Below are 25,183 nucleotides of genomic sequence, written 5' to 3' on the forward strand. Positions count from 1 at the left end.
TAACTTGACCATTTCTTTTTCAAATTAGTTTTTGAAGAATATAAATCGGGAATATAACTTCATGTTGTTACGTTTGCAATTTTTTTCTCAAATTACTTTTTCAGAATATAAATCGCGAATATATTCAGTGTGATTAAGTAGACAATTTTCTTTTCAAATTAGTTTTTGGAGAACGTAAATTCGTAGTATACTACATATCGTTAAGTTCGCAATTCTTTCCTGAAATTACTTTTTGAGAATATAAATCGCGAATATATTCATAACTCTTTAAAATTAGTTTCTGAAGAATACATTGAATGATGAAGTGATGAACAAGATGGTTGAATTTTCGTTTTGTTGTTGTTGCAGGCAAAATTTCGCGTGATGGTGGAGGAGAACGCAGCGACTGGCGCCCGGCTTGACGGGGAGCTGGAACGTGCAAGGGGTGAGTGCGCGACCCTCCGCGGCGAGCTGAGGGATGTTCGAGGCGCGTTGCCGGTGGTGTTGAACAACAACAACGGGGCCGGGACGAACACCGCTGCCCCGGGGAACAGCAACAACAACGGGGCATCCAGCGGCCCGAACAACACCACTCCCGGAACCCAAGAATCAACAGAGGTCGTCCAGCAACAACAAGAGGACGCCAAGAGGCTCAGCGCTGGCAGCAGCCCCGTTGACAAGAGAAGCTCGGCTAGCGACAAATCAGCCAGCCCCATAGAAAAACGAACCAGTCCGGTTGACAGGAAGGAGAGGACTAGCCCCGTCGATCGACGATCTAGCCCCGTCGGTTAGTATGGTCACCATAATTAACTTCCCCTCTGACCGGCGATAGATTCTTTAGGTAACCTATAACAGAGGAGACTTCGGGAATTTTTTTCTGGGTGATGGGAAGAGTTGTGGTTTCGGAATTTTGTGTACTGTTAGGTATGTCTTTTGGCTGTTCACAGCCGTTTGAAAATGTTGGAAATGTTTATTGCAACCGGAGTTATGAGCTGTCTGATGATGATAAATAATCAGGAGTATTTTAATGGGACAATAGAAATTGTTTTAAATATCGAATAGAACAATAGTACCTCCAAGAATTAAACCACCGGTCCTTTCAGCCAGGATCACAAAGTCCCACGGATGCGCCACTAAGAAACAACGAGTATATGTTGTGGGTTCGCTAATTAGCTGACCTATTCGTTAGCTGGCGGCGCCTCTGGAAAAAGGGGGATGCTTTATGTTGATTTAGTAGTTCGACACAACAAAAGAGTTCCGTGTGCCCGGGGCTTAAAAGTGTTCACAGACGACACCGTTCCAACTTCTCCCATAAATGTTCGTACCTTTAACTTACGTTTAGGGTACGCATAAATCTTACCCCGGGAAAAGTTCTCCGGCCGGTATAATTCAAAACTGTAGGTTCTCGTGCATAGCTCACGGTTAAAAGTTTATCTTGATTTCCGGGACACGGTGTATATACCTCACTATCTCGCAGTTACTTGCTGCCAGTTTTACGACTGGCGGCCCATGATTCACCATTTTCTCCTACAACTTGTAATACGATGGGAACAGCGCGTGTAACCCCGCGCGCCAGCTGTCATAGCCTTTGTGAAGATTCTTCTGTGACCAGCAGGAGATTTCATTACGTTCTTACTCGGTTCCTCTCTTTCGGCCGCTTTGTCGTCGAGTATGCCGACGTGTACGCGTTTCGATGAAAGAAATTACACCGCGAAACTTTTACCGGTTGTTATACACATTACGTCTAATTTATGGGGATACGTGTACGATCGTTTCTAGTCGGTGGTATGCAAACGAAGGAGAGCTCGTGCACTTTGCTTAATGGCTCGTGAAACTTTTATTATCAATCCCGTCGAGTACTTCGTCTAAGCTGTACCCGGTTTAACACTTCAATTTGCGGAGTACATTTTATTTCGTTTCGCGCAAATTATTGACTACATTTAACTGGAGTACAATTTTTCCTGACCGAGTTGTTCAACATTGAATGAAAAACGTGCCGCCGGCATAAGAGCAATCTAAAGGTGGAATCTCCTTAAGATGAATCAACTATGGATCACAGAACGCTGTGTCCAGATGCTCTTAGGAGATCCCACCACAACCTAGCAAGTCATCAAGCTGCGCTCGTGAAGCATACAGCGACTTCGAATGTAAACAGAGCACAAAACTGCTCGGTGCTCAATACGCAATACGCCCAGCCCAAGTAAACAAACATGATCGCGGCGTGCGACCGGTCCTCGTCGAATGTTGTAGACGTAGTCCCATACCGATGGCGCGCGTATCCAAACACGAAAATTTTCGCGTGATCGCCAGAAGCGTCGCCAAAATAGTCTGTTTCCATCGCAGAGAAGCTCAATGGGTCACCGAGTCGCAGTCCGATCGACAAAACTCGGCGTCCTTACGCCCCGGCGCTCGAGAAGACGCGCCTCGGCGGCTCCGGTGGCAGCGTGGACTCACGATCAGGCAGCGCGAGCCCGGATCGAGGATCCAGCAATAGATCGGGCTTCCTGCACCGCGGTGGCAGCGATCGATCGAGCGGCGACAGGCTGCGGATATCGACGAACCGCGAGTCCCTTCGATCCAGCAAGGAGATGAACGATCACGAGAAGGACATCGACAAGGATCTGGTGGACGGCGAGGTGCGGCCCGGCGACGAGGACAATGAACCACCTGGACCAGCCCCGGGCAGCAGACCCTCGTCCCCGGCTAATTCCCTCGGTGGGTAACCCCAGCATTTAATTATGGAAGGCCCTCCCTTTCAAGTTCGCCCTCCGTGCACTCGGTGTCCGCGATTGTTCCTGCCAGCGACTCGTTCGTTCCTACGAATCCCGGGAATTAAACGGGGTCTCCGGCGCAAGATGAATTCTAGCCTGAGCTTTCTTCAATGTGGCGGAGGCCTCGGTGACTAACGAGACGCCTTTCTGAGACGTTCCGCCTAGCCACCGGTTCGGTGCATTATTGAGAATGACACGTCGCTGATCCTCTACCTCGCTCTAGCTCTCTTCCTCTCTTTCACAATCCCCACCATCCTCCTTCTGTTACCTTGCCGAAACTACTCCTTCGGCCTGCGCTCTTCGCCGATGGCTCCAGGGATCGATGTAGTCGCGCGTGTCTTCCTTTGCTGTTTAGGGTTGTCCTTGTTAGAGCCTTGTTAGAACCCTTTCTCCCACTGGTTTCTGGGGGATTGTTACGGCGGAGAGGTTCAGGCTCATTTAGCATACAGCGAAGAAGAAGAAACAGGGTCGATTTAGTCTAACATTCAGGCTACAAGGATTCGTACTGATGTGGCAGAAATATAAAAAACTGACACCGTCTGAATTGCACCATTCCTAGCTAACCTGCCACGCTATTTTTCAGGAATAGGGGATCCACTGGTAGCATCCAGGCTGTCCAATATCTACGGGAGCGGCAGCAATGGTTCCGTGGAGCTAGCCAGCACGAGAAGACTCCGATTGGAGAACGAGCGTTTGGTAGCGGAAGTTGCCAGACTGAGGAAGCTATTGTTCAGCGGAGCGGCTCGAGGCGAGGTCGGTTCAGAGGATGCAGTGCTCGAAGAGGAGGCTAGATTCGTTGCACTCGAGATGGAATTACAACACGCAAAAGAAGCTCTGCAAGCATTGAAGGCCGACCGGAAGAGGCTCAAGGCGGAAAAGTTCGACTTGCTTAATCAAATGAAGGCGCTGTATGGCACCCTCGAGGACAAGGAACGGGAACTTCGGGATTTCATCAGGAACTACGAACAGGTGAGTCGATCTTCCGTTGATTTGAGAAGTTCGCATGACACTGGTATAGGTGGAGCAGTTTCGTAGAGAAGCTTGTAGACTTTGCTTTCCTTCTTTCTTCATCTACTTCTTCCTTCCAGACGATATTTTTACATCGTAAATTTACAGCTGTATTAATTCACTATTACGTTAATGTTAACCACGCTTTTCGTCTGTCGAAAAAATTCAGAGAACAGCCCGACCGAATTTTGCCGAGCAACCGAATCGTGCTCGGCTAATCCAATGTTTGCCAAATGTCGCCCTCGGGCTCGTTTGGCCAATCTAAAACTCATCTGCGCCCATCAGAGGGGCCAGCTGCTAATTAGTGGACCCTGTGGCCTTTCGAACCGATCCCCCTCGGGAACCGAAATTTTTCTCGGCGACTTGACCTTATAATTTCGTGGAAAAATAACCGCGGGAAAACTCGCTTAACGAACGGCCTCGTGGAAACGCGTTTCAATTTTCCCCGTGGCGCGCGCGCGCGTCAGCTCCAGCTCTCGCCGGTAACAACCAGGAAGGGTCTCTCTACGCGAGACAGCAATTTTGCCTGTTAAATACTTTCATTAAACTTGGTGGAATTTCTCATTTTCTCGACACCGTTATCGCTCTCGCGCGTTGCGTCGGGCCGGGCCGACGTTGTCGGTCATTTCAATTTCGTCAAATGAACAACCCGCGCTGATCCCCGCCGCGCAATCTCGCGAAAACCGGCCTGCAATATTCATGCTTCATCGATACCCTGAGCCGATTCATTTCCCACGGCGAATCCGCGGTATTCGCGCGCACGTTTACTCGAATTTGCATTTTCCTATTCGCAACACTTGAATTAACGCCGGGTATTCGTGTTTTTCGAGAAAATAGTGTTGTTGATCTTTGCACTTTCTCGAAGATGTTGCAGAAATTGACGAGCCATTTGAAATCGCACTACGAATAACTTTTATGTTAGCGTTTGGCTTTCATGTAACAGATGTTGATACTTCACTGCCTTAAACTTCTTAAACTGGCCGGGTCGAGGGTCTTCACTCGAGCCGAAGTTTACCTTCAGTGATACGGTATGCAAATTTACTTTTTCCGCGGAACTCCGCGAAATTGATATCAAGTGAAATTTCATCATCTTCATTTTCAACCCTGGAAAATTAAAAAAGGAATTTTATTACGTTCTAACAAGCTGTCTGCTGTACAGTAATATACATTTTTAGAAATCCAGTGCAATTTTATCATATTCGCTTTAGACACGAACAAATTAAAGATGGAATTGCATTAAATTTTAGCAAGCTGTTTGCTTCACGATAATATGCATTTTTATAAATTAAGTAGAATTTTAGCATCTTGATGAACCCTGCAAATAAGAGAGAAACTATATTAAATTGTAATAAAGTGTTTGCTCTACAGTAATATAAATTTATAGAAATCCAGAGCAGTTTTATCATGGTCGCTTTAGACACGAGGAAATTAAAGATGGAATTGGATTAAATTTTAGCAAGCTATTTTAGCATGCATTTTTATAAATTCGGTAGAATTTTAGCATCTTGATGAACCCAGCAAATAAGAGAGAAACTATATTAAATTGTAGTAAAGTGTTTGCTCTACAGTAATATAAATTTATACATAGAAATCCAGAGCAGTTTTATCATCTTCGCTTTAGACACGAGCAAATTAAAGATGGAATTGCATTAAATTTTAGCAAGCTATTTGCTTCACGATACTGCGCATTTTTATAAATTGAGTAAAATTTCATTCATCAATTTATTTCTCACCCCAGCAAATTAGAAGTGAAATTGTATTTTAACAAGCCGTTCGTAGTACAGCAATATAAACTTGTAGAAATCATTTTCAGTTTGACTGAACACTGAAATGAATGCAATAGCTAATTCAGTGTGTCAGGGCCAAGAATGAATTTTCACAGCTAGAATTAGAAGCGAGCGACAACGTAGACACCGAATTAATTCGAACGCCTAATGCATCGTCTTTCCCCAGCTGACATGGAAAGCACACCGAGATATCTTCCCCTTTCAATTCGTTCAAAGCAGCCGCGCGTTGCAATCCTTAGAATGCACTCGACTCGGATTCAAAGTTTCAAGCAGCAGGATGCATTTTCGAGCGAAAAATGTCTGCCCCGACCGGGGAACCGCATTCTAAGGCTTTAAACAGATTGAAAGAAGAATATTTCCGCCGTGGTACACGTGCGTCGCATTAGAAGGGCTCTTTGTGTCGAAACCAGGGCACAATCTCGTACGTTTTTATCAGGTGCACTATTCCGCCGACTGTTATTAAATTGTTGCACGCCGAGCGACGACGGACTTTTCCAGCCCGCGTGCTGTCGTTCATATTAGATTTCCAAACATTCAAAAACACGTCACGAGGCACTGCATTCTCAAAACTAATTTCGTTCATCCGGCTTTCGCGCGCGAAAATTCCATTAACTTTTGTCCCTCTGAAACCGACTTTCACCCACCGAAAAAAAGCAGCCTTTTATTAGCTGCACAATTTCGCGCCACAAGCAAAATGAAAAACTATCATCGTGAAGCAAACAGCCTGCTGAAATCCCATTTTTCAACTCGTGAAAGATGCGATTAGAGCTGTAGAAAAATTTGTACTATTTATTCTTAACGAAATCGTCACTGTTCAAAAATCGATACTGAGAAATTGTTTGGAAAAATGTGGGGTATACAGGGTGAGTCACATAACGTTATCACCTCAAATATTCTCGTTGTTTTCAAAGATACATTAAGTGTCTTCAGGACGAAGTTGAATAGTAAAATGGGGCTCATACGATACCAAAAGACTGGTATTGTTTTTATGTAATTTTTTTAGAGATATCAGGGTCGCCTTCATTTTTTTAAACGGGACCACCCTTTTTTAAACATCTACAATGATAGTCCCTTTCATTACGAATTCAGATGATCATTCATAGATAATGAAGGCGACCTTGATATCTCCTAAAAGAAATGATATAAAAACAAAAATTATTTTGGTGTCGTATGAGCCCCATTTTACCATTCAACTTTGTCCTGAAGACATTTAATGTATCTTTGAAAACAACAAAGATATTTGAGATGATAACGTTAGGTGACTCGCCCAGTAGAAGGTCGAAAATACAGTGGCCGAAATTTCTATAAAGTCATCTTCTTTTTCATAGATACTTTAAAAATATCACCATTTTTGTTGATTTATCGTATCTGGTCTTGTGCCTTGTAGACACTCGGATAGAGGGACCGCGTACTCTAGACCGCTATGTTTACTATTTACGTTTGTTTTGATTTTTTTCTGTGTGGTGCAGGACACAAGTGCGAAGTTTCTATAAAGTCACTTAGTGTTTCTCTGTATTCTGAGCAGAGAACTACAGAAAACTGCGAATATTCTAAAAGTATTAGTTTTAGGACTCACAGAAATCCTGTTTGTTATAATTTGATTCACGTGTATGAGAATGCCGAGAGGAAAAGTACTAACAAGTGAAGAAAAAGCATCAATCGGTGCTTATAAAGATACGGGCTGCTCTAATCGCGCAATTGCTAAGAAAACTAACCGGTCATATACTGTGATTAATAATTATATCGATTTACGTGAAAATTACGGAAAAAATCATCTTAAAGGTAGTAATAAAAAATAGTCAAAGAGACAACATTCAATATTAATGAGGTCTGCAGCTAAGGAAAGGAAAAATGCAGCACAATTTCGAGCTGAATTGGAGCTCCCAGTAACAACAAGACGTATGCAACAACTTTTCTAATTCTTCTGGACAAAAATACAACGTAAACCAGGCCTTAAAGAAGTACATAAACCGGCCCGTATTGATTTCGCACGGGCACAAAACACAGTGACTTTATAGAAATTTCGGTGAGTGTAAATGTACCGCCGAAATGGTAGAATCTCGCGAGGTTCGCAGAAGAACGTCAGGTCGAGTGACGTGTCGCGAGCTGTCAGAACTTGCTAATAGTGATCGTCCCGAATTCGCGAGTTCCGAAGGACGGCAGTCGCGCCATGTCTAAACAGGGATTACGGGAATCGGCTTAAAGTATTTGCTGGGAAAATTAAAAAACATTCTCGTTCTGTCACGCTCCCTTTGCTTCCCCGGCCTCTCCGGCCCGTCGACAAAAATCGAGCTCGACGTTCACAAAAGAACGAGATCGCTAATGCCCTGTTCTACAAAGACAGTCTTTAATGTTTCTTGCAAGCAGCTTAAGGCGCAGTAATGGCGCTCCCAGTGAAAAATACAGAGTTTACTCTTCGTGGAAGAGAGAGTAGATACATCGGGGAAGGGGGAGAGAGAGAGAGAGAGAGAGAGAGAGAGAGAGAGAGAGAGAGAGAGAGAGAGGAGAAATTCTCATAAGAACTAGGACCATGCATCATACGGCGACTGTGTCTTCCCTTGGGGAACTCGGAAGGAACACTTTAATATCCTTTAATATTATATTCCGCGCGGACGATCGTAAATACCGTGTCCCAAATTAAACGACGCAAACGTTCCTCGAAACAAGCCGTAAATGTCGGCGCCTCCGAGAACTTAATAAGCCCGTGCGCGGTTCAATTAATTAAGAATAGTTTCCGGAGGCCGATGTTAGTCCCGACGAACTCCGTGATTTATGATTGAACTTCTAGCATTGCAGTTCGACAACCTTGACTGAACTCTGTCCGGGAATCCACCGGCGCTCTCTCTTGGAAAATCACGTTTTTAATTTAAACTTTTCATCCCCGGAACTCTGGCAGAACGTCTCCTTTAGCGCCCCGCGATTCGAAGTTCCCGGTCTCTCGTTTCGGGAAAGAAACGCCGGCTCCCGCGCCCATTCGCTAAGTTATTTCGCAGTAAAGAGGCGAACAATGTTTATAGCTGTTCCTCAACCCTGATATTCTATTCCCGACGAGCAAAAGGTTGGCCAACTATTTTTAATCTGCCAGGTGTGCCCTCGCGATATTAAAGAAAATAAAAAATCTGGTAAATCGTAGGTCAGTGGCTATTAATAGGCGCCACGTTATATTTTCTATCTTCTTGATTGCACAGCTTGGACATAGTTACACAGTGTTTATTTTAGCTTCAATCATTCATTATAATCTTAAAAATATATAAAAAAAACTTTTTAAAAGCCACGCTTATATCAAAATACATTAAAAAGGAGAAAATAATTTTTTTAGACATTAGTGACTATAAATAAAAGCGTGGAGCGCTAAATTATATTGACGCAATCTTCGTGGGTGCTCCACGCTTTTATTTATAGTCATCCAATGTCTAAAAAAATTATTTTCTCCTTTTTAGTGCATTTTAATATAAGCGTGGTTTTTAAAAAGTTTTTGTTATATACTTTTTTATTTTTTCTACTTTTTAGTCTTTTTTAAACGGAACGCAAGATATAGTAATACTGGTATGAAATAGTAAGATATAGAAACGCAAGATATGGAAATACGCGAGATAGAATGAGGGGATGACTCCGAGAGACGACGCGAAATGGACTTGAATGAACGGAACACCACACTGACTGAGCTCCTTCGGTGCAAAATGGGTCAGTGGAGTGGGGATGAGTCGGAGTGGGAACGCGTAGTGGAGTAGGGATCGCTGGAGCGCGGAGTGGGGATCGCTGAACGCGATGACGTACTACCGAGCGTCGCGCGACGGGTGTGACGGTTAATATTAAAATTTTTCTCCTGAACGCACAGTTTTTTTTTTAAATTTGTTTTTTAATATTGCATTGTCATTCAGTTCTGAGCTATGTTTAAAGTTTCAAGTCTCTAGCTCATCGGGAAGTGATTTAAAATTCGATGACAAGATTTGACGCATACAAAAACAACGCCAACTCGGCAAGCTAATATAAGCGTGGTAATAAAAACTCTCTTGATTTTATTTTGGATGTAAATATACAAACAATATAAACCAGTCTATATATGCAGTATTTGTTACGAATACAATTAGTCACACATTGCAGCACCTTATTAAAAACTTAATGAGCAAGTAAAACCACAGATGGTATATTATTTTTGTGCTTATATTATCTTGAATCTAATTTGCATAGGAGAATCTGCAATGGTACTGCTCATTATTATCAACATTTTTTATTTATATTATACAGTTCCACGTTTCGTGTACCTCCTCCTCATTTCCGTATCTGGATTTTTTATAACGCGCGTATTACTGTTACGTTTGTATATCTCTCGTTTATAATTACATTCTGTTTTCCCTCCTTAATTATACTTTTTCCGCTCGCATTATCTTCGTTTTGCTATACATGCACCACCGTCCAGAAGTATCCGGACATTTACGTGCTCACTGATATCAGTGAAATGTTTTCCGAACATTAATTAATACTGCTAATAAAATCACAGAAAATATGATTCTAGATTCAGGCTCGTTTCTCCGGACTGAAATATTTGCGTGCACTTATTTAAATGAATTTTATACATTATAATTACCTAGAACCAAGTAACATTAATTTTGTAAAAAGAAAAACTGTTTGATAACTACGCTTATATTGAAATGCACTGAAAAGGAGAAAATAATTTCTTTCTGGTTCTCCATAAAATACCGAATCCAGTTAAATGATTAATAATATTCTTCCCCAAAATTTTAAGCAATTTGTCCAAAATTTCTTCCGTTATAAAATTAGTGTCGGAATAGATGGAAAAATTTAATATAAATTTAAATAAAATCATTACATTATATATAGTGACTATAAAAATAAAAAAATTATTTAAAAGTTTCTTTTATATATTTTATTTTCTACTTTTATTGTCATCGGGAGCAAGTGTGTATGTATACAAAATTTCAGCAAGATTGGACTAGGGGGAGAGGTTTAAAATTCTATTACGAGATTTGACGCATACAACATACAACAAGTTAATATAAGCGTGGTAAAAAAACAGTCGAAAAAGATGTTATTAACCACAAAATAATTTTTGCAGTTAACCTCGTAACGACGAGCGTGCTCACCATAAAAAAAAAATGGTAATTTTCGTGTTTGTGAAAGAAGTGATTACCATTTTTCACTAGAATTAGAACATTCATGAAAAAACAACCCTTACGATTATAATAAATTCCGCGCCTGAAATCCCCGAAATTTCGTCACAGTAAATGCTCGCAATATATCATCCGGCGCAGAGAGGCAGCGTTAAACGTATTATTATTGCTCCACCGAATTTCATGGTCTTCGGGGTCATCAGCGTCCATCATGGTAGCTCGTAATGGTGGCTGGTCCGCGTTATCCGTTATCATCGGATATCTCCTAACTAGAAAGCGGCCGGTGCTTCTTCGTAATGGAACATGAAAGGAAACAGACCTTGTTCCGGGTCTTACGGCAATTTCTCTTCCGCGGAGCACGTCAATTTCCCCTTTTGCTTTATACTCTTCCGTCTTGTCGGATCGCGCGTAATCCACTTCATCACCGGAGCGAATGGTCCGACGTGTCGCACCGGTCTCCTTCCTTCTACGAGAAAGAACCTGAAAGAACCCATGGGTCCCTGTATGATTTTTTTATCCGGTCGGCTTAACATCCGCGCATCCAACAAACCCCCCCTGTCCGACCACCCCCGCCAGAAGCTGTTCAAACAGAAACACGCTGGCAATCTCGTCGATCTCCACCATATCCTCGGTTCTCTTCCGTTGTTTGACATCGTAAACGTCGCTATGTACGCTCCCGTGGATCTCGTTGTTTGATGTTTCGCTAACATCCTGCGCGCGGATACGCGGAAGGATATACGGAACGCGAAATACGGAACGCGGAACGGTTAAATAAATTATCGACAGCCCCTGCGTATATACATTTTTCGACCATGGCCGCTGTTTCAACAGGCTTATCGATTTTCGGGGGTCTTCGACTAACGTACTCTGATTGGCGGGCTCACCTGTTCGCTCGGAACATACAGGGTGGTCCAACTGAAGTGGCGCCGGTATTTAGAAATTTTAGTAAAGCTTTGGGGGTGAGTTTTCGCTAGCGCTGAAAGGGTAACTTCAATCCTTGTGAATTAATTAGTAAATTAACTTCTCCATCTGGTAGGTGTTGCTCGACCTGGCTATTTTTATTTCAAATATTTTATGTGATTACGAAGTTTTGTAGATATGTTGAAATTTTCAACAAATACTACTCAAATATCCTACAATACGATTTTCGTATTACCTCTTTAAACAAATACAATTTTATATAAGGTGGAGTGGGGTAAGTGCGCACTAGTTTTTGCAAAGTTGGACTTTAAACTGATGTATTTTCAGTCCCTTGCCACTGTTATTACTGATGAATTAGTATTATGTAGGATTCTAATTTTGCTTGAAAATTATCATTTTGATAGGATATTGTACATAGTGTCAACTTTACCCCGAAAATGGGGCAAGTGCGTCTCTGAGAGTTAAAAATGCTTTCAAACCTTGTTTCAAGTGCTACGGGGCAAGAAAAGAATTATTATCATACCTGCTACGAAATGCTTTTTATTGCATTAAATTATATTGTTTAATTTTATAGTTCTCCATTTTTAAACAAACATGTACTTTTATGCAGAAATATGAAAGGGGATACAGTGATATTAAAACAAAGTTTAAAAATGCTTTCGAACCTTGTTTCAAGTGCCACGGGGCAAGAAAAGAATGATTAACAAGCCTGCTATAAAATGCTTCTTATTGCATTCAATTATATTGTTTAGTTTTATAGTTGCCCATACAGTACGGACTTACCCCACCGTGATAGTACGGACTTGCCCCGTGTAGTAAGATTTACGGGGCAAGATCATCTTAGTGTTTTTCTCAATAAATTAAAAAAACATACAATAAAAACGGTTTATTTAATGTAAACCTACATCAATATTTGTTGTACTTACCTAAAATAACAACACAGAATACATTAATAACTTGTAAACTATTGCACGTTCAGGGTAACCTCAAAGTTGTACGTGTACCTCGCACGTGACTGTTCGGCATTGGTTGATTTAAGCGAGGAAAACACCTTTATTCTTGGATGACATCTATGTCGAATAGTTCATGCTAACTTATGCTACATTAATAAATACAAGCTAGAGAAATTTCGTTCATATTATAATAAAAATAACCAATTAACACTCCACCTTATTTAAAAAATGGTTGAATTTCTAGTATTTTTGAGATTACGACGTTTTGAAAACGTTTCCATCACAGAATATAGTTTATGGAAGCTACAATGCCGGTTCTACGACGATAAGTTCGTTCGAACACGTACAGAATATTCTCGAACGAAGTCTAACTTGTTTCCGCGTAAAGGAGCACGGTTTTCCGGTCGAGTAGGCGAGTAACACGCGCGATCGACAGTTTTTAACCCCCGAAACATGTTGACTCGCCAACACCGGCTAACACCTGACCGATCCGTCGGAGTGGCAGTAATCGCGTTGTCCCGAAGTTTAGCCGATAAACCAGCTGCAGCACCTGTTCTACGTAGCGTGAAGTAACTTACGCCCGAGGGAAAGATAAGTGGATTAAGTTCTCCGTAGCTGATATCCCGGCCGGCTAATAAGCGAAGGGTACGTGACACCTGTAAATAAACGGGTCTCGAGTCGCACCTGTATTGAGTTACCGATCGACCGGCTACGAAAAAATAACCGGGGAAAATTCAATCTGCGTCGTCCCGCGCGGAAATCCGACGTTCCCATGCGAAATCGATTTCGCACCCTTCACAACTCGGCATTGCAGCATCGAACTGTAATTTGTTCTCTAAAAGAAAAAGTAAGTGGAAGAGGGGAGTAATAAAATTCCTGTTTTGGAGCTGGACAATTTTTGATATTCGATTTTACGAACAGAAATTTTATTCTTGAAGGTTCAGGGGTTAAAAATGTTAGGTTCATTGTCAGGTTCAGGTGTCATTGACCCCTGGGGGTTCGCGTAAAAAGAGGTACCTTGATTTTTTCTACACAATTCTGAGTAAAAATTTATTGACCTCCATATATCCTAAATGTAATAGTTAACGAGATATTATCGAAACAATTTTCTTTTTTCTTTGGATAATATCTCGTTGACTATTAGGTTTAGGATATATGAAGGTGAACACTTTTACACTCAGAGTTTGATACTCTGTCGATCTATGGTATAAAAAATAGGACATTCTATTTTAAAAAATGAAGGTGACCTTCATATCTCTAAACAAAATTATACCATTCAACTTTGTCCTTAAAACATTTTACGTATCATTAAAAACAGCAAAGATATGTGAGGTGGTAACGTTAGGTGACTCACCCTGTATTTAAAAATCTGCAAACACTGAACCTAGAACATTATTGTCTCTTTTTCGCGTGATCAGTGAAGATTATTAAGGGTTGCAGGATCAGTGGACATTGCGTTAACAACTAGCAACCCCTATTTCGAAACGTTCGATGTTCCCAAAGCCAGCAATCACTGACCCTAAAGCATCAGTGTCGGTTCTCGTGATCAGTGAAGATTGTTAAGGGTTGCAGAAACAATGACGTCGGGTCAGCAGAGAAGAATTAAACTGGACGTTGAAAACTGTCGGCCGGTCGACACGTTAATCATTTGTGCTTTGTCTGGAAGCAAGTAGTTTGCACTTTGTACGCTCGCATGCATTGTTAGACGGTGGTGGTTTTGGGTGGAGTTACTGCCCGGATATGGGTCTCTTTGACCGTTGATTGCAGCGGATGCGGGAGAACGAGGCGACCTTAGGACGCCTTCAGCAGCAAGGAGTCGGTATGCCCTCGGAGGAACGGGAACGCGAGAGAGAAAGGGAACGCTGGAGTCTGCTGAGGGCTGCGAGAGACGAAGCCGATCGAAGCCTCAGCCTCGCGGCTAGTTTGGCCGACAAAGAGGCCGCCCTCTCGCACGCACACGCCACTATAAAAGAGGTAAGAATCTTCTTTTCAACTAGGCTAGCTACACCCCCGTTCATCAGCTACCGTACACAGCTGAAACAGTGTATGAACGAACAAGAGTCGTCGTATAATACATGTGCAACGACCCCGTTTCCTTGAAAAATGGGTGACTCTGCTCCCGTTATTTGTGACCTCGGGGATACTACCCTTCGGCGCGTTGCAAATATAATATATTATTAAATTAAGCAAAGATAATTTCCTATAACTACAATTAAGATTATTCCTCTCAATATTTATGCACCAGGGGTGAAAATATACTTTTAAAAAATATTTGCCACATACCTTTTTAATATGTGGAATAATGTACAGGGTGTTCATTTGAAAACTTTCCAGCCGAATATCTCGAAAAGTATGAAAGATATTATAAAAGTGTAAAACACGTGTCCAAGGATTTCGAAGGGGAAAGAGGGGGGAAGTATGAGTTTTTTATTTGGGTGGCGTTTTCATGGTCATTTGAAGGTCAACTTGAAGTCAACCTGCGGATAAAAAAAAGTATCCTACGAAAATTGCTGGTCTTTTTACGATAATAAAAAATATAGGTTCCCATTTGAAAAAACAAAGTTGACCTTCACATGACCTTGAAAACGCCACCCAAATAAGAAATCCCTGGACACGTGTTTTACACTTTTTTAATATCTTTCATACTTTTCGAGATATTCGGCTGGAAATTTTTCAAATGAACCCTGTATGTACTATGTACCCACAAGAGGTGTAAGCAACCCTTAAGGTTCCAGAGGAAGAACACCCTCCCTCAAAAATCCCGCGCGTCGTCCGAATTAAAGAAAAATGACGGTGTGTCTCCCATTGTTTTCACTTTCCGAGTGCATGTCTGAAATAAATGGATCCCTGGCCCCTTTGTCAGCGAAGAATAAACGACTTCTGTTGGCGAGACATTTTTTTTTTCTCCGAGCGGCATAGTTTGCCGGAAAAGTTCGGTGGAAGATGACAAGGTGTCGCCGGCATTATGCTCGTCGGCATCTCTCGGCGAAAGTATTATTGTGTTCGGAAAGAACTTTCCGTCGTGTCCGGGGGAATTTTAATGAGGTTTCCTGTTCCGAGGGAAAATGGCGGAGCGACGTCGATAAGTAAATAGCCGGGGCGAAGAGGTATGTATTACCTCGGCCCGGAAGTGACTTTGATCACAGTTCAATGCCGTCGGTGGCAATTTTCGAGTGTTTCGCGAGGAATAACTGAAATGGGACTCCTCGGAGAAAGAGAGAGAGAGAGAAAGATCTTTTTTTCGTACACGTGGAGACAGTCGGATGCTGAACTTCCTGAATTATTTACCGGACGCGTTGACTCTGCTTTTAGCGAAGTTGGCCTCGCCCGTGCGAACTTTGGTCTCTAAGGTTTTAACGATGAAATTGTTACGCGACCAAGTTTTCCTCGAATTAAATGCTGCTGGGAATACGGCTAGGAAAGTCGCCTCGAATCCACTTGGAAATTTCCTTTTTTTTCGCCATGAAGAGCTTCATTAAATTGTACCCGGTTCTCCCTTTTGACGCTGCCGAAAAAAGAAGGAAGTCAAGTCCGCGGAAAACGCGGTTCTGAATAAACTCGCGGAAATAGGAAAATTATTTTATGCGATTCCCTTGACACTTTTACCGTCGGAGTTCTTAGAAACCTTCTTCAGGATGGTCTGAGGAAAGTGGGGCGAAGTAAACTAATATTTTTAATAGTAGGCATCGTGAATCAAGAATGAATAACCTTCGACCTTGCAGTCCTTATTCGTATTTTCCTTTAATTTTGCAGTACCGATACCGTTGGTTCAGCATCGCTTCGAGTAAGTTCTCTGTACGAGGATTGCACTGTACTGCGGCAGAACATTCCCATAAATTCCTCGCTCGGCTAAAAGCAGCCGCGAGTAATCGCGAGGGGTATGAAGTACACTTTAAGGCCAGTAAAAATGGAGTGGTTCCGAGTTATTAGAAAATAAAGCATAATTACGAGTAGTCGGAGGATTCGATCGAACCGAGTATCTCCTAGCAGCATTTACGCCCGTTACTTAGGGGATGTTTTCCCCGAAGTGCTTTTATAGACGGAAATATTTTTAGTCGTGCAGGGTGCGTATATTGTCAAGGTATTAAAAAATAAAGTTTCGACTAATTATTATCGAGAGTCGTGGAGGGGGGGGGGGATTCGGTTAAATCGAGCGTCTCCGGGGAGGGCTGTGTAATTCCGTTACTTAAAGAACACCGGCGTAAAGTTCTTTTTATGGTCAGAACCACTCGGTGGGGGTGGTCGGGAAAAGGGGCGAGGAGAAAAGTATCGGCGATCGATCGGCCGGTTATTACGAGCAGTTAGGTAAGAAGCATTTCTTTTGCCTGCACATGCAATTACGCGGAGGGTGAGCCCCGGCTTTGAGCCCTCAAATTGTCCTCGACGCTGTGCATAAACGGGCCGCTCTGGCTAACGAGTTTAAAACTGATGGCTCGAGGGTTGCGCCCCCGGAATCTGCTCGACAGTCACGCACGCTCCGAAATATTCCCGCTTTCCCGCCTCGACGAGGATCTTGCGCACATCCCCCGGTCCTCTCTACTTTCATTAAATAGAAGTGGTTGGCAAATGTTCCCGCGAATTTCTACTTTAACCAACTGTTTTGCGAATGACAACCGGACTCGGGAAAGTGTTGGTTATTTGGAAGTGAAATATACATATATTTCTTCAGATATATACTATATTGTATTTAATATACGCTTTAATACAAATCGTGGGTAAACTTTAGGCTGCTCTTTACTTTACCGGACTCAAAATTTGTTCCTTTCTCCTATAAATTATGATGTATTTATACCCGGGACGGCTGCAGATCGAAGTTTCGATCCTGTAGGATCAATGGTTCAGGAGCTATGCTTGCTTAAAGTTGAGCAATCTGCAGTGTTTTTGACAGGTAAGGGCGCCGCCATATTGGTCTGTAGTAACAGTCGCGCGTCGCTTACCGAGTTGGTTGGGGAGGGGGGCAAGGATCGGCGATTCTGCTCGGTAAGCGGCTGGCGGTCGTCACTACAAACCAATATGACAGCACCCTTACCTGTCAAAAACACTGCAGGTTGCTCAACTTTAAGCAAGCATAACTCCTGAACCATTGATCCTACAGGATCGAAACTTCGATCTTCAGGTTTCCCGGCTGCAAATCTACTGGATTACATACCAAGTATATAATAATTTATAGAAGAAAGGCAAAAATTTTGAGTCCGGTAAAGTAAAGAGCAGCCAAATCGTGAGTGACGTGATGCGCGCTATACTGTTTATACTCTGGGAAACTCTTAATCATTTCTTATTATAATTCTGTCAAATTGACGAATTTTGAAAAACCAAATAATAACAACCATAACATGGACCTTTAGTATTCATATATTTAAGAAGTTTCGAAATGGCCACCCTTTGCGCCGATACAGAGCCGATACAAAAACGTCGGTGTACATGATCAGAAAGTAACTGAACGCGACTGTCTTCGTTGCTTCCGATTTAGTTGTTTCGAAGGTTACAGTGTTATGCTTAACGATAACAGATTGTTATTCTTAACAAGACCACGCGAAAGAAAGGGCGCGGACAACGGATCGTGAACGGAACTGTTTCTGTCAACAGTTGCAACGTCAATTGGCGGAAAGGGGCGGCGGCGGTATCTGCTTAAGCGACCAGGAGTCCTTGGTCTCGTTCCCTCGGGGCAGCGTGAATGGGGCGGCGACGCCGGGCGCCGGAAGCAGCAGCGGTGGCGGCGGCTGTGGTATCATCCCTCATATGAATTCTCAACCGCCATTAGGCAGCACAGAACTAGGAGTGACTGTTGGGAACGTCGGGAATGCGGCAGGTGCTGGTTCTTCCGGTGGACAGGCGGGCGATCGCGGAAGTTGCAGCGCGGACAGCGGAGTGAGGGGATCCAGCGATCGAGAGAGCGGAGGCGCGACCAGCGTGGGCGGAAACCTATCCGACTCCACCACCGATGGTAAGTCACATTCATTTTATCTCGAACTACTCGAACAAACTTCCTGGGTTCGCCTATTCCCAGCCTGGAAGTCGCGGACCATCGAAATCACATTCTTCTGCGTGCATCAATTCATGCAGGAGTTAGGAAATGGGATCTCAGTTTCGTCTTACCGTCTATTTAACACTAAATCTATCCGAACCTTAAAAATAACTGGTTCCCTTATATAAACATGTTCCCTTATAAAAATGACAAGATTGATTTTATTAGGTGTGCAAATAAGTTCTTTCCCCTTTTTTCCAAATTCATGATTTTATTACATTTATTACATAAAATACAATGTAAAATCTTGTCTTGGTGACTGCCAATGTTTCTGCCAGTTCCTTCTTGCGTGTGGGTCGGATTTTCGTTAAACAATTCCTCTAACTCACCGTCATCGAACTTTGTTGGTGCACCTGAACGATCGTCGACCTCCAAATTAAAATTTCCGGCTTTAAATCTGTGGTACCACTTTTTCCATGTTCTGTAAGATACAGCGTTCTTTGCCAGTACCGCAGAAACCATTTCAGTAGCTTCAACAGCTGATTTCCTAAGCTGAAATGCAAGGAGCAAGCAGTGGCGCAAATGATGCTTCTCGCACGACATATTGCTTGAAATTGTTGCATAGAACTGGAAAAAATGGGGGAGGAACTTATTCGCATACCTAATATTTAGACTTCGTGCGGCTGCTATTATAACACGTGCTCTGCTAAAGATATGTATACAATCAATTCTTATAAAATCATTTTTATTATTTCAATAATTGTAAAATAATAAATCTGGAACCGGTGGTAGGTTTAGTATAAATTTATTATAAAATTTAAAGTTGTGCGAGGAAATTTTAAATTAGAATATAAATTAGTAAATTTATTATAAAATTTAAGGGGAAGTTTTAAATTAAACTATAGATTAGTAAATTTATTTTAAAATTTAAGGGGAAGTTTTAAGTTAAAATATATAATAGATTAGTAAATTTATTATAAAATTTAAAGTTGGGAGGAAATTTTAAATTGTTAAATAGATGGCCAGCTAAAATTTTGTAATCACGGCGTAAATTCAGAGAAACAGAGGATGTTTCTAATAAGAACTTTGAGTAAACAAGGATGATTTTTTTTTAATTTTTTAAGTTAATTTATTTAATGTCGCATCAACATCAAGGAAGATTTATTTGTCAAAAAGCTTACGGGTAAGAGTTCTTTCATTACGAACAGAGATATTTAAGGTACAAACGTTGACCTTAAACGATGACTCACCCTGTACGTACAGAAAATGTGCGGAAAATCGTTTAACCTCTTGTGGTTCCTTGTCGAGTCCGCCTAGATATCATATTTCGTTCCAGCTAGTTTTACGTCGAACTCGACAGTACATTGAATTTTTTAGTGGTAACCGTAACGACATGGAATGGCTTTTACCTGCCTTCGTAAATACTATAGCTTGTCGTTCGAAAGAGGAGACCTATAACGGCTTGCTACCCCGTTTCGCTTACACCTGACTCGTAACATATGGGTTACAAAAGCGTGGTGGACAGCTGTTGCGACCATCGATGCATCTCGAGTCTCTTCCTTTGAAAAACCGCGTGAGAAAAACTTTATGCTGTTCTTCGCTAGACGGCGGATCTTCGTGGAGATTTAGGGTTGCAAGAAACGAGACTTCTTGCCTCGACAGAGTGTCGTAATTCTTACACGATTCATACATTGGCGGTTGAAGGGTAAAGTGCCCAAATATGAACCGCTTTTTGTTGATGTCATTTTTTGATTATTTTAGAATGGTCTTTGCCGACCAAAAAATTACCAGTTGTAGATGCATTTCCTCCCTATAAGATTCTGGGGTCAAGTTTGATAAAAAATGAATACAGCTTGGGAAAAATATTTTTTTCGTGGTGTGTCATTTGAAGGTTCCAGCGGAAGGGGTTCTTAATATGGTACACCTTGAGTCCCTAATTGAACCACTTTTTGTTGGTCATTTTTTGATTATTTTAGAATGCTCTTTGTCGACCAAAAAATTACCAGTTGTAGATGCATTTCCTCCCTATAAGATTTTGGGGTCAAGTTTGTTTAAAAATGAATACAGCTTGGGAAAAATATTTTTTTCGTGGTGTGTCATTTGCAGGTTCCAGCGGAAGGGGTTCTTAATATGGTACACCTCGAGTCCCTAATGATCCACTTTTTGTTGGTCATTTTTTGATTATTTTAGAATGCTCTTTGTCGACCAAAAAATTACCAGTTGTAGATGCATTTCCTCCCTATAAGATTTTGGGGTCAAGTTTGTTTAAAAATGAATACAGCTTGGGAAAAATATTTTTTTCGTGGTGTGTCATTTGCAGGTTCCAGCGAAAGGGGTTCTTAATATGGTACACCTTGAGTCCGTAATATGACACCTAGTGCCATATTCGGCACCCACACCAATAAGGTCAATAGCTATGCCCATATTAGGAAACCCTTGGTAGTGCCATATTCAGAACTCCACGTGGACAAAGAGAAAATGAATTTCAGCATAAACCAACAGTTGGCAAACATTAATATAAATAAACTGAAACTACAGATATATTCAAACACTTCAAAATCACTTATCTTCCTCAAAAAAGATACTGTCGAAAATCTAACCACTAAAATATTCAACACGTGGAGACACAGCTGGCGGAGGATCGATAATAAAATCTATAGAATGGTGCGATTGCACTTTACACTATTGAGTAAACATGGTAAACTATTGTTTGAGGATTTTGTCACTAAAGTGCGACTTCTCCTTTACAAAATATAAGATGGTGCCATAATAGGCGACTGTACCATATTTGGGTACTTTACCCTATTTTATAAAATTGTGTAAATAGATCGTCAAAAATCACCTGCATACACTCCGTTAATTATTTTGCATAAATAGAAAAAATCTAATATTTAAAAAAAATTTTGTAGCCTCTTTTACTATCCTCTTTACTCATATTTGTCGTAAAAAGCTGGTTCCTCAAACTAACTATATTTTTCTCATATTATTTCGCATCAAGAAGATATTCAAGCTATTCAACCTAGATGAACCGAAGTGTATCTTCATAAAATGTTCAAATCGCGCCACGTAAAAATGTTTAATAAACAACAGGGTGTATACTGAAGCCTGTTTTTTTCATGATACCGAAGCAACAGGGCCCTGGAGCGGAGCGTGCCGGTTTTAATTAACCCATAATACAACGTAATCGCGCAGAAGTCATCCGAGGGTAATCGTCTTGACGAATGAAGGCGAGTGACGCGTAACAACGTAATCGCCATTATTATTCATCCGAATGTCAGGGCGGCTCGGTACGATTCCTGCGCTTAGGTGTGCGACGAGAGCGCCAAGATTAATCGCCTAGTTAAAGTGCATTACGGTGCATCCCGTCGGATCGTCGGGCCGCGCTCGTTGCCGGAAAAGGGAGGGAAATAAAAAGAAGAAGAAGAGATGAAAAAGGAAAAGAGAGAAGATAGCTCCGTCAACCGCGAATGTTAGCCGAACGTAGGTGGCGGGCTAATCGAGCGCATTTCCTTCATGTATTATTCAGCCAGGGGCTCGCCGTGTCCGTGCATTAAAACGGATTGATCGATTTCGTCTAGGACAAACATACTTCGCAGCCGATCGCATGCGTGCGCGCGAATTTCGTGAATATCCTCCGCGTGTCCACAGTCCATGGAATAAAACGTTTCCCGACACAGACGATGGTTCAAATCGATACACAAAATATAACTCGAAGAGTCGGAAATTGAATCGTCGATTTAATCATTTTATTTTGACGATTCTATGTAGTCATGATAATTTTTAATCATGCAAAAATTCTTGATCATTTCATTCAGAATTCTTTAGAATTTCTTATACCATAAAGTCGCGTTTACTGTCCGCGATCGGAACAGTTTAAATACAGTTGAAATTATATATCGTGTTTGGTGTTGTTTTAATCAGAAAAATGCCAGAAATAAGTTGGTGAAAGTCCCACAAAAAATTATAGACAATAAAGAACTCTTTGCACATTCGATTAGTACTATCAGTAGTGTTCACACCGATACACTTCGGCCACGCGATCCGTATTTCAAGGCATGTATCCTTCTCTGCGTTCGGCTTTCTTTCCAACTCTCGGCGCGATCGGCGTGGTAGACGCAGTCATATAAAAATAATGTCGGTATGCGATCACTGTCCGTGCAGAACACAGACTGTTGGACAGTAAACCGCGACTTAACTGTACATAGAAAATAATTAATTAAATTCTGTTGAAGCAACTCCAGTTTCGCAATCCTTTCAAGCACAACAGCTCACACATTTCGTTCGCTAATCCACTGTACACATACAATTCCAAGTTGAAGGAATTAACTCTTGAAAGACTTGAAAGAAATTATTCTGAAAAGGTTGAGAAGAAATGATTCTGGAAAGATATAAAAGAAAGACTTGAAGTGAATTGTGCTACAGAAGAATGACAAAAGAAAAATGTGCGAGTCTGTTGTATTCTGTTCCCAAAAAACTGCACCGTCCCAGGATCGTGTCCAGTCGAGTTTACAAAACTCGTCTTCAAATACTATTTTCACTCGAGAAATGTTTCGTTGACAAATCCGGGGAACCTCGAAAAACACACACAGAGGGAATGATGAAACGGAAGTTGAAATTCGACTACGAAATCTTCCTCTCGTGTTTTCACTGTTCGCTGTAAGTCGGGTGACAAACGATACATCGGTTTGAAACGCAAAATTTCTCTTTTCATTTTTTTTTTTTTTTTTGCTATACGTTGTACATTTCCGCGCAGGCACACCGACAATTACGGTCGAGGGGAGCGGTCTCGACATGGACAGCATCTCCGTGGTTTCCTCCATTGCACCATCCCACATATACCAGTGTAAGTGTCCAAACATAATCGCTGATCGTCGTTTTTCCTTCCGTCTCTTCATCGTCGTCCTCCACTGTCCAAATGGACTCCTCTTGCTTGCATCTGTCTCTCTGTCTAGCTGTCCTCTTTCTCCGACTCTGTTTTGCTCGTTTTGTTCGTCCGTCCTCTTCCTGTTTCTTCGTTGCTCCTCTTTCTGTCTGGCTGTTCTCTCTGCGCCTTTCTTCTCTTTCTCTCTCTCTCTCTCTCTCTCTCTCTCTCTCTCTGTTCTACTCGACGATCATCCTCTCCTTCCGTTTCTTCGTCTTTCTCGAGAGGACTACCGCTATTGATTTATGAGATACCCGTGTCGATGAAATAGTCGAGAATCGCAGCTCGCGATTCCGCTGCCGATCGCCGGAGAGAGTAACATACTTCCCTAACTTTCACAGTGAGATATCCTAATTTTTGCTTCCCTCGTTGCTCCGATAGTTTACAGTTGGAGCGTATTTGCCTCCACGCATTGAATACGAACGTTTCTCGCCGTCAGTTCCTCAAAAAGTCAGTTTTATAACTTTATAGACGTCCTTAGCGATTTAGCTGTGAAAGTTACAGGAATGTTTGCGAATAAAACATTTGTACGTGTCGAAATAAAATGTTGAAGTGATCAAGGAACGGCTAAGAAAGGCTGGTAAACAAGTAATAAAGAAATACTGCAACACAGTAACGAATGCATGTGCGATTTAGATAAAATTTGATGGTAACTTGAAATGAACTTTCCCATTGATGAAGTGATAACAGACAAATTGTTTCTTGCAGAAGGGGGTAGCAAAAATGTTACGTAGCGTAAGGTCTATTTCCAGGGTGCGATAATATTGTGTTAACCGCGGGATCGGCGGAACGAGTCGATGATCTATGGTTCTGTTTGTGTTTAATTTCAGCAGCGACCACGCCGAAAGACTGCAGCCCCACGTTGTCACCCCTGAACGCGTTCTCTAGGTCTATGGACAACTCCTCGTTATCGCGATCGGTGGAACAGCTGTCGAGCCCGTTGGAATCCGAACCGAGGAGAAGCAAACAAAACACACCTATCGCGGCACCTGCCGCGCATTCGCGTTCTTCAGCAACCCGAGGTGGCACGTGGGGATCTATTTCCAGGTGAGAGCCGTCGTTCGCGAACACACAGCGATATTAGAACCTCTGTGGACTGTTCTGATCATTTTATATAACGGCACTGCTCGCTTAAATTTTATAACTTCAAAAACTGATTCGTAATATTTATAAATCATATTGCCCGAGTCTGCTAATAATAGTAGCAATCCTGTTATACAATTACGACTGATTGAATCCAAGTAGCACCAAATGGTCAACATAGTAACAAAATTGGCCCTTCGTTGAGATATTGGCCGTACAACATTTGTGATAAAAATGGCACACTTTCATAATAATAACTGCGGTACTCACCCCTATCATAATATTGGAATTGAATATGTATATCCAAGTAGCACGAAAATGGTCAACATTGTATTGTGGTCCTTCGCGAAAAAATTGGCCGTACAACATTTGTGATAAAAATAGCTTACATTAATAATAATAACTACAGTACCCACCCCTATCGTAATATTGCAATTGAATATATCCAAGTAGCACGAAAACGATCATTAATAAAATTGATCGTTGATTATAAAATTGGTCCGCGCAGCTCGTGATAAAAATATGGCTCGGTCCGATAATAATAACTGTGGCAGTCGCAGTCACTACGAAATTACAATCGAATGGAAATGGCATCACGAAAATGGCCACGATGGTAATAAAATAGGTGGCTCTCTCGAGAGTCTGCGGAGTTTGAAAACCGCA

General features: G+C 41.9%; 1 protein-coding gene across 2 annotated transcripts in view; it reads left to right on the top strand.

Annotated features, from left to right (window-relative positions):
* The window catches only part of LOC143215255 (uncharacterized), a 101,894-nt gene that overhangs the window by 68,557 nt on the left and 8,154 nt on the right, over nt 1-25,183 (top strand). For both annotated transcript variants that reach the window (XM_076437219.1, XM_076437220.1), the window contains 7 exons: nt 349-766; nt 2,323-2,694; nt 3,334-3,719; nt 14,319-14,525; nt 18,138-18,495; nt 23,270-23,359; nt 24,268-24,484. In XM_076437219.1, coding sequence (XP_076293334.1) covers nt 349-766; nt 2,323-2,694; nt 3,334-3,719; nt 14,319-14,525; nt 18,138-18,495; nt 23,270-23,359; nt 24,268-24,484 — 2,048 coding nt within the window. The remainder of the gene's footprint in view (nt 1-348; nt 767-2,322; nt 2,695-3,333; nt 3,720-14,318; nt 14,526-18,137; nt 18,496-23,269; nt 23,360-24,267; nt 24,485-25,183) is intronic.

The sequence above is a fragment of the Lasioglossum baleicum genome, chromosome 13 (assembly GCF_051020765.1).
Source record: "Lasioglossum baleicum chromosome 13, iyLasBale1, whole genome shotgun sequence".
NCBI classification, from domain to species: Eukaryota; Metazoa; Arthropoda; class Insecta; order Hymenoptera; family Halictidae; genus Lasioglossum; species Lasioglossum baleicum.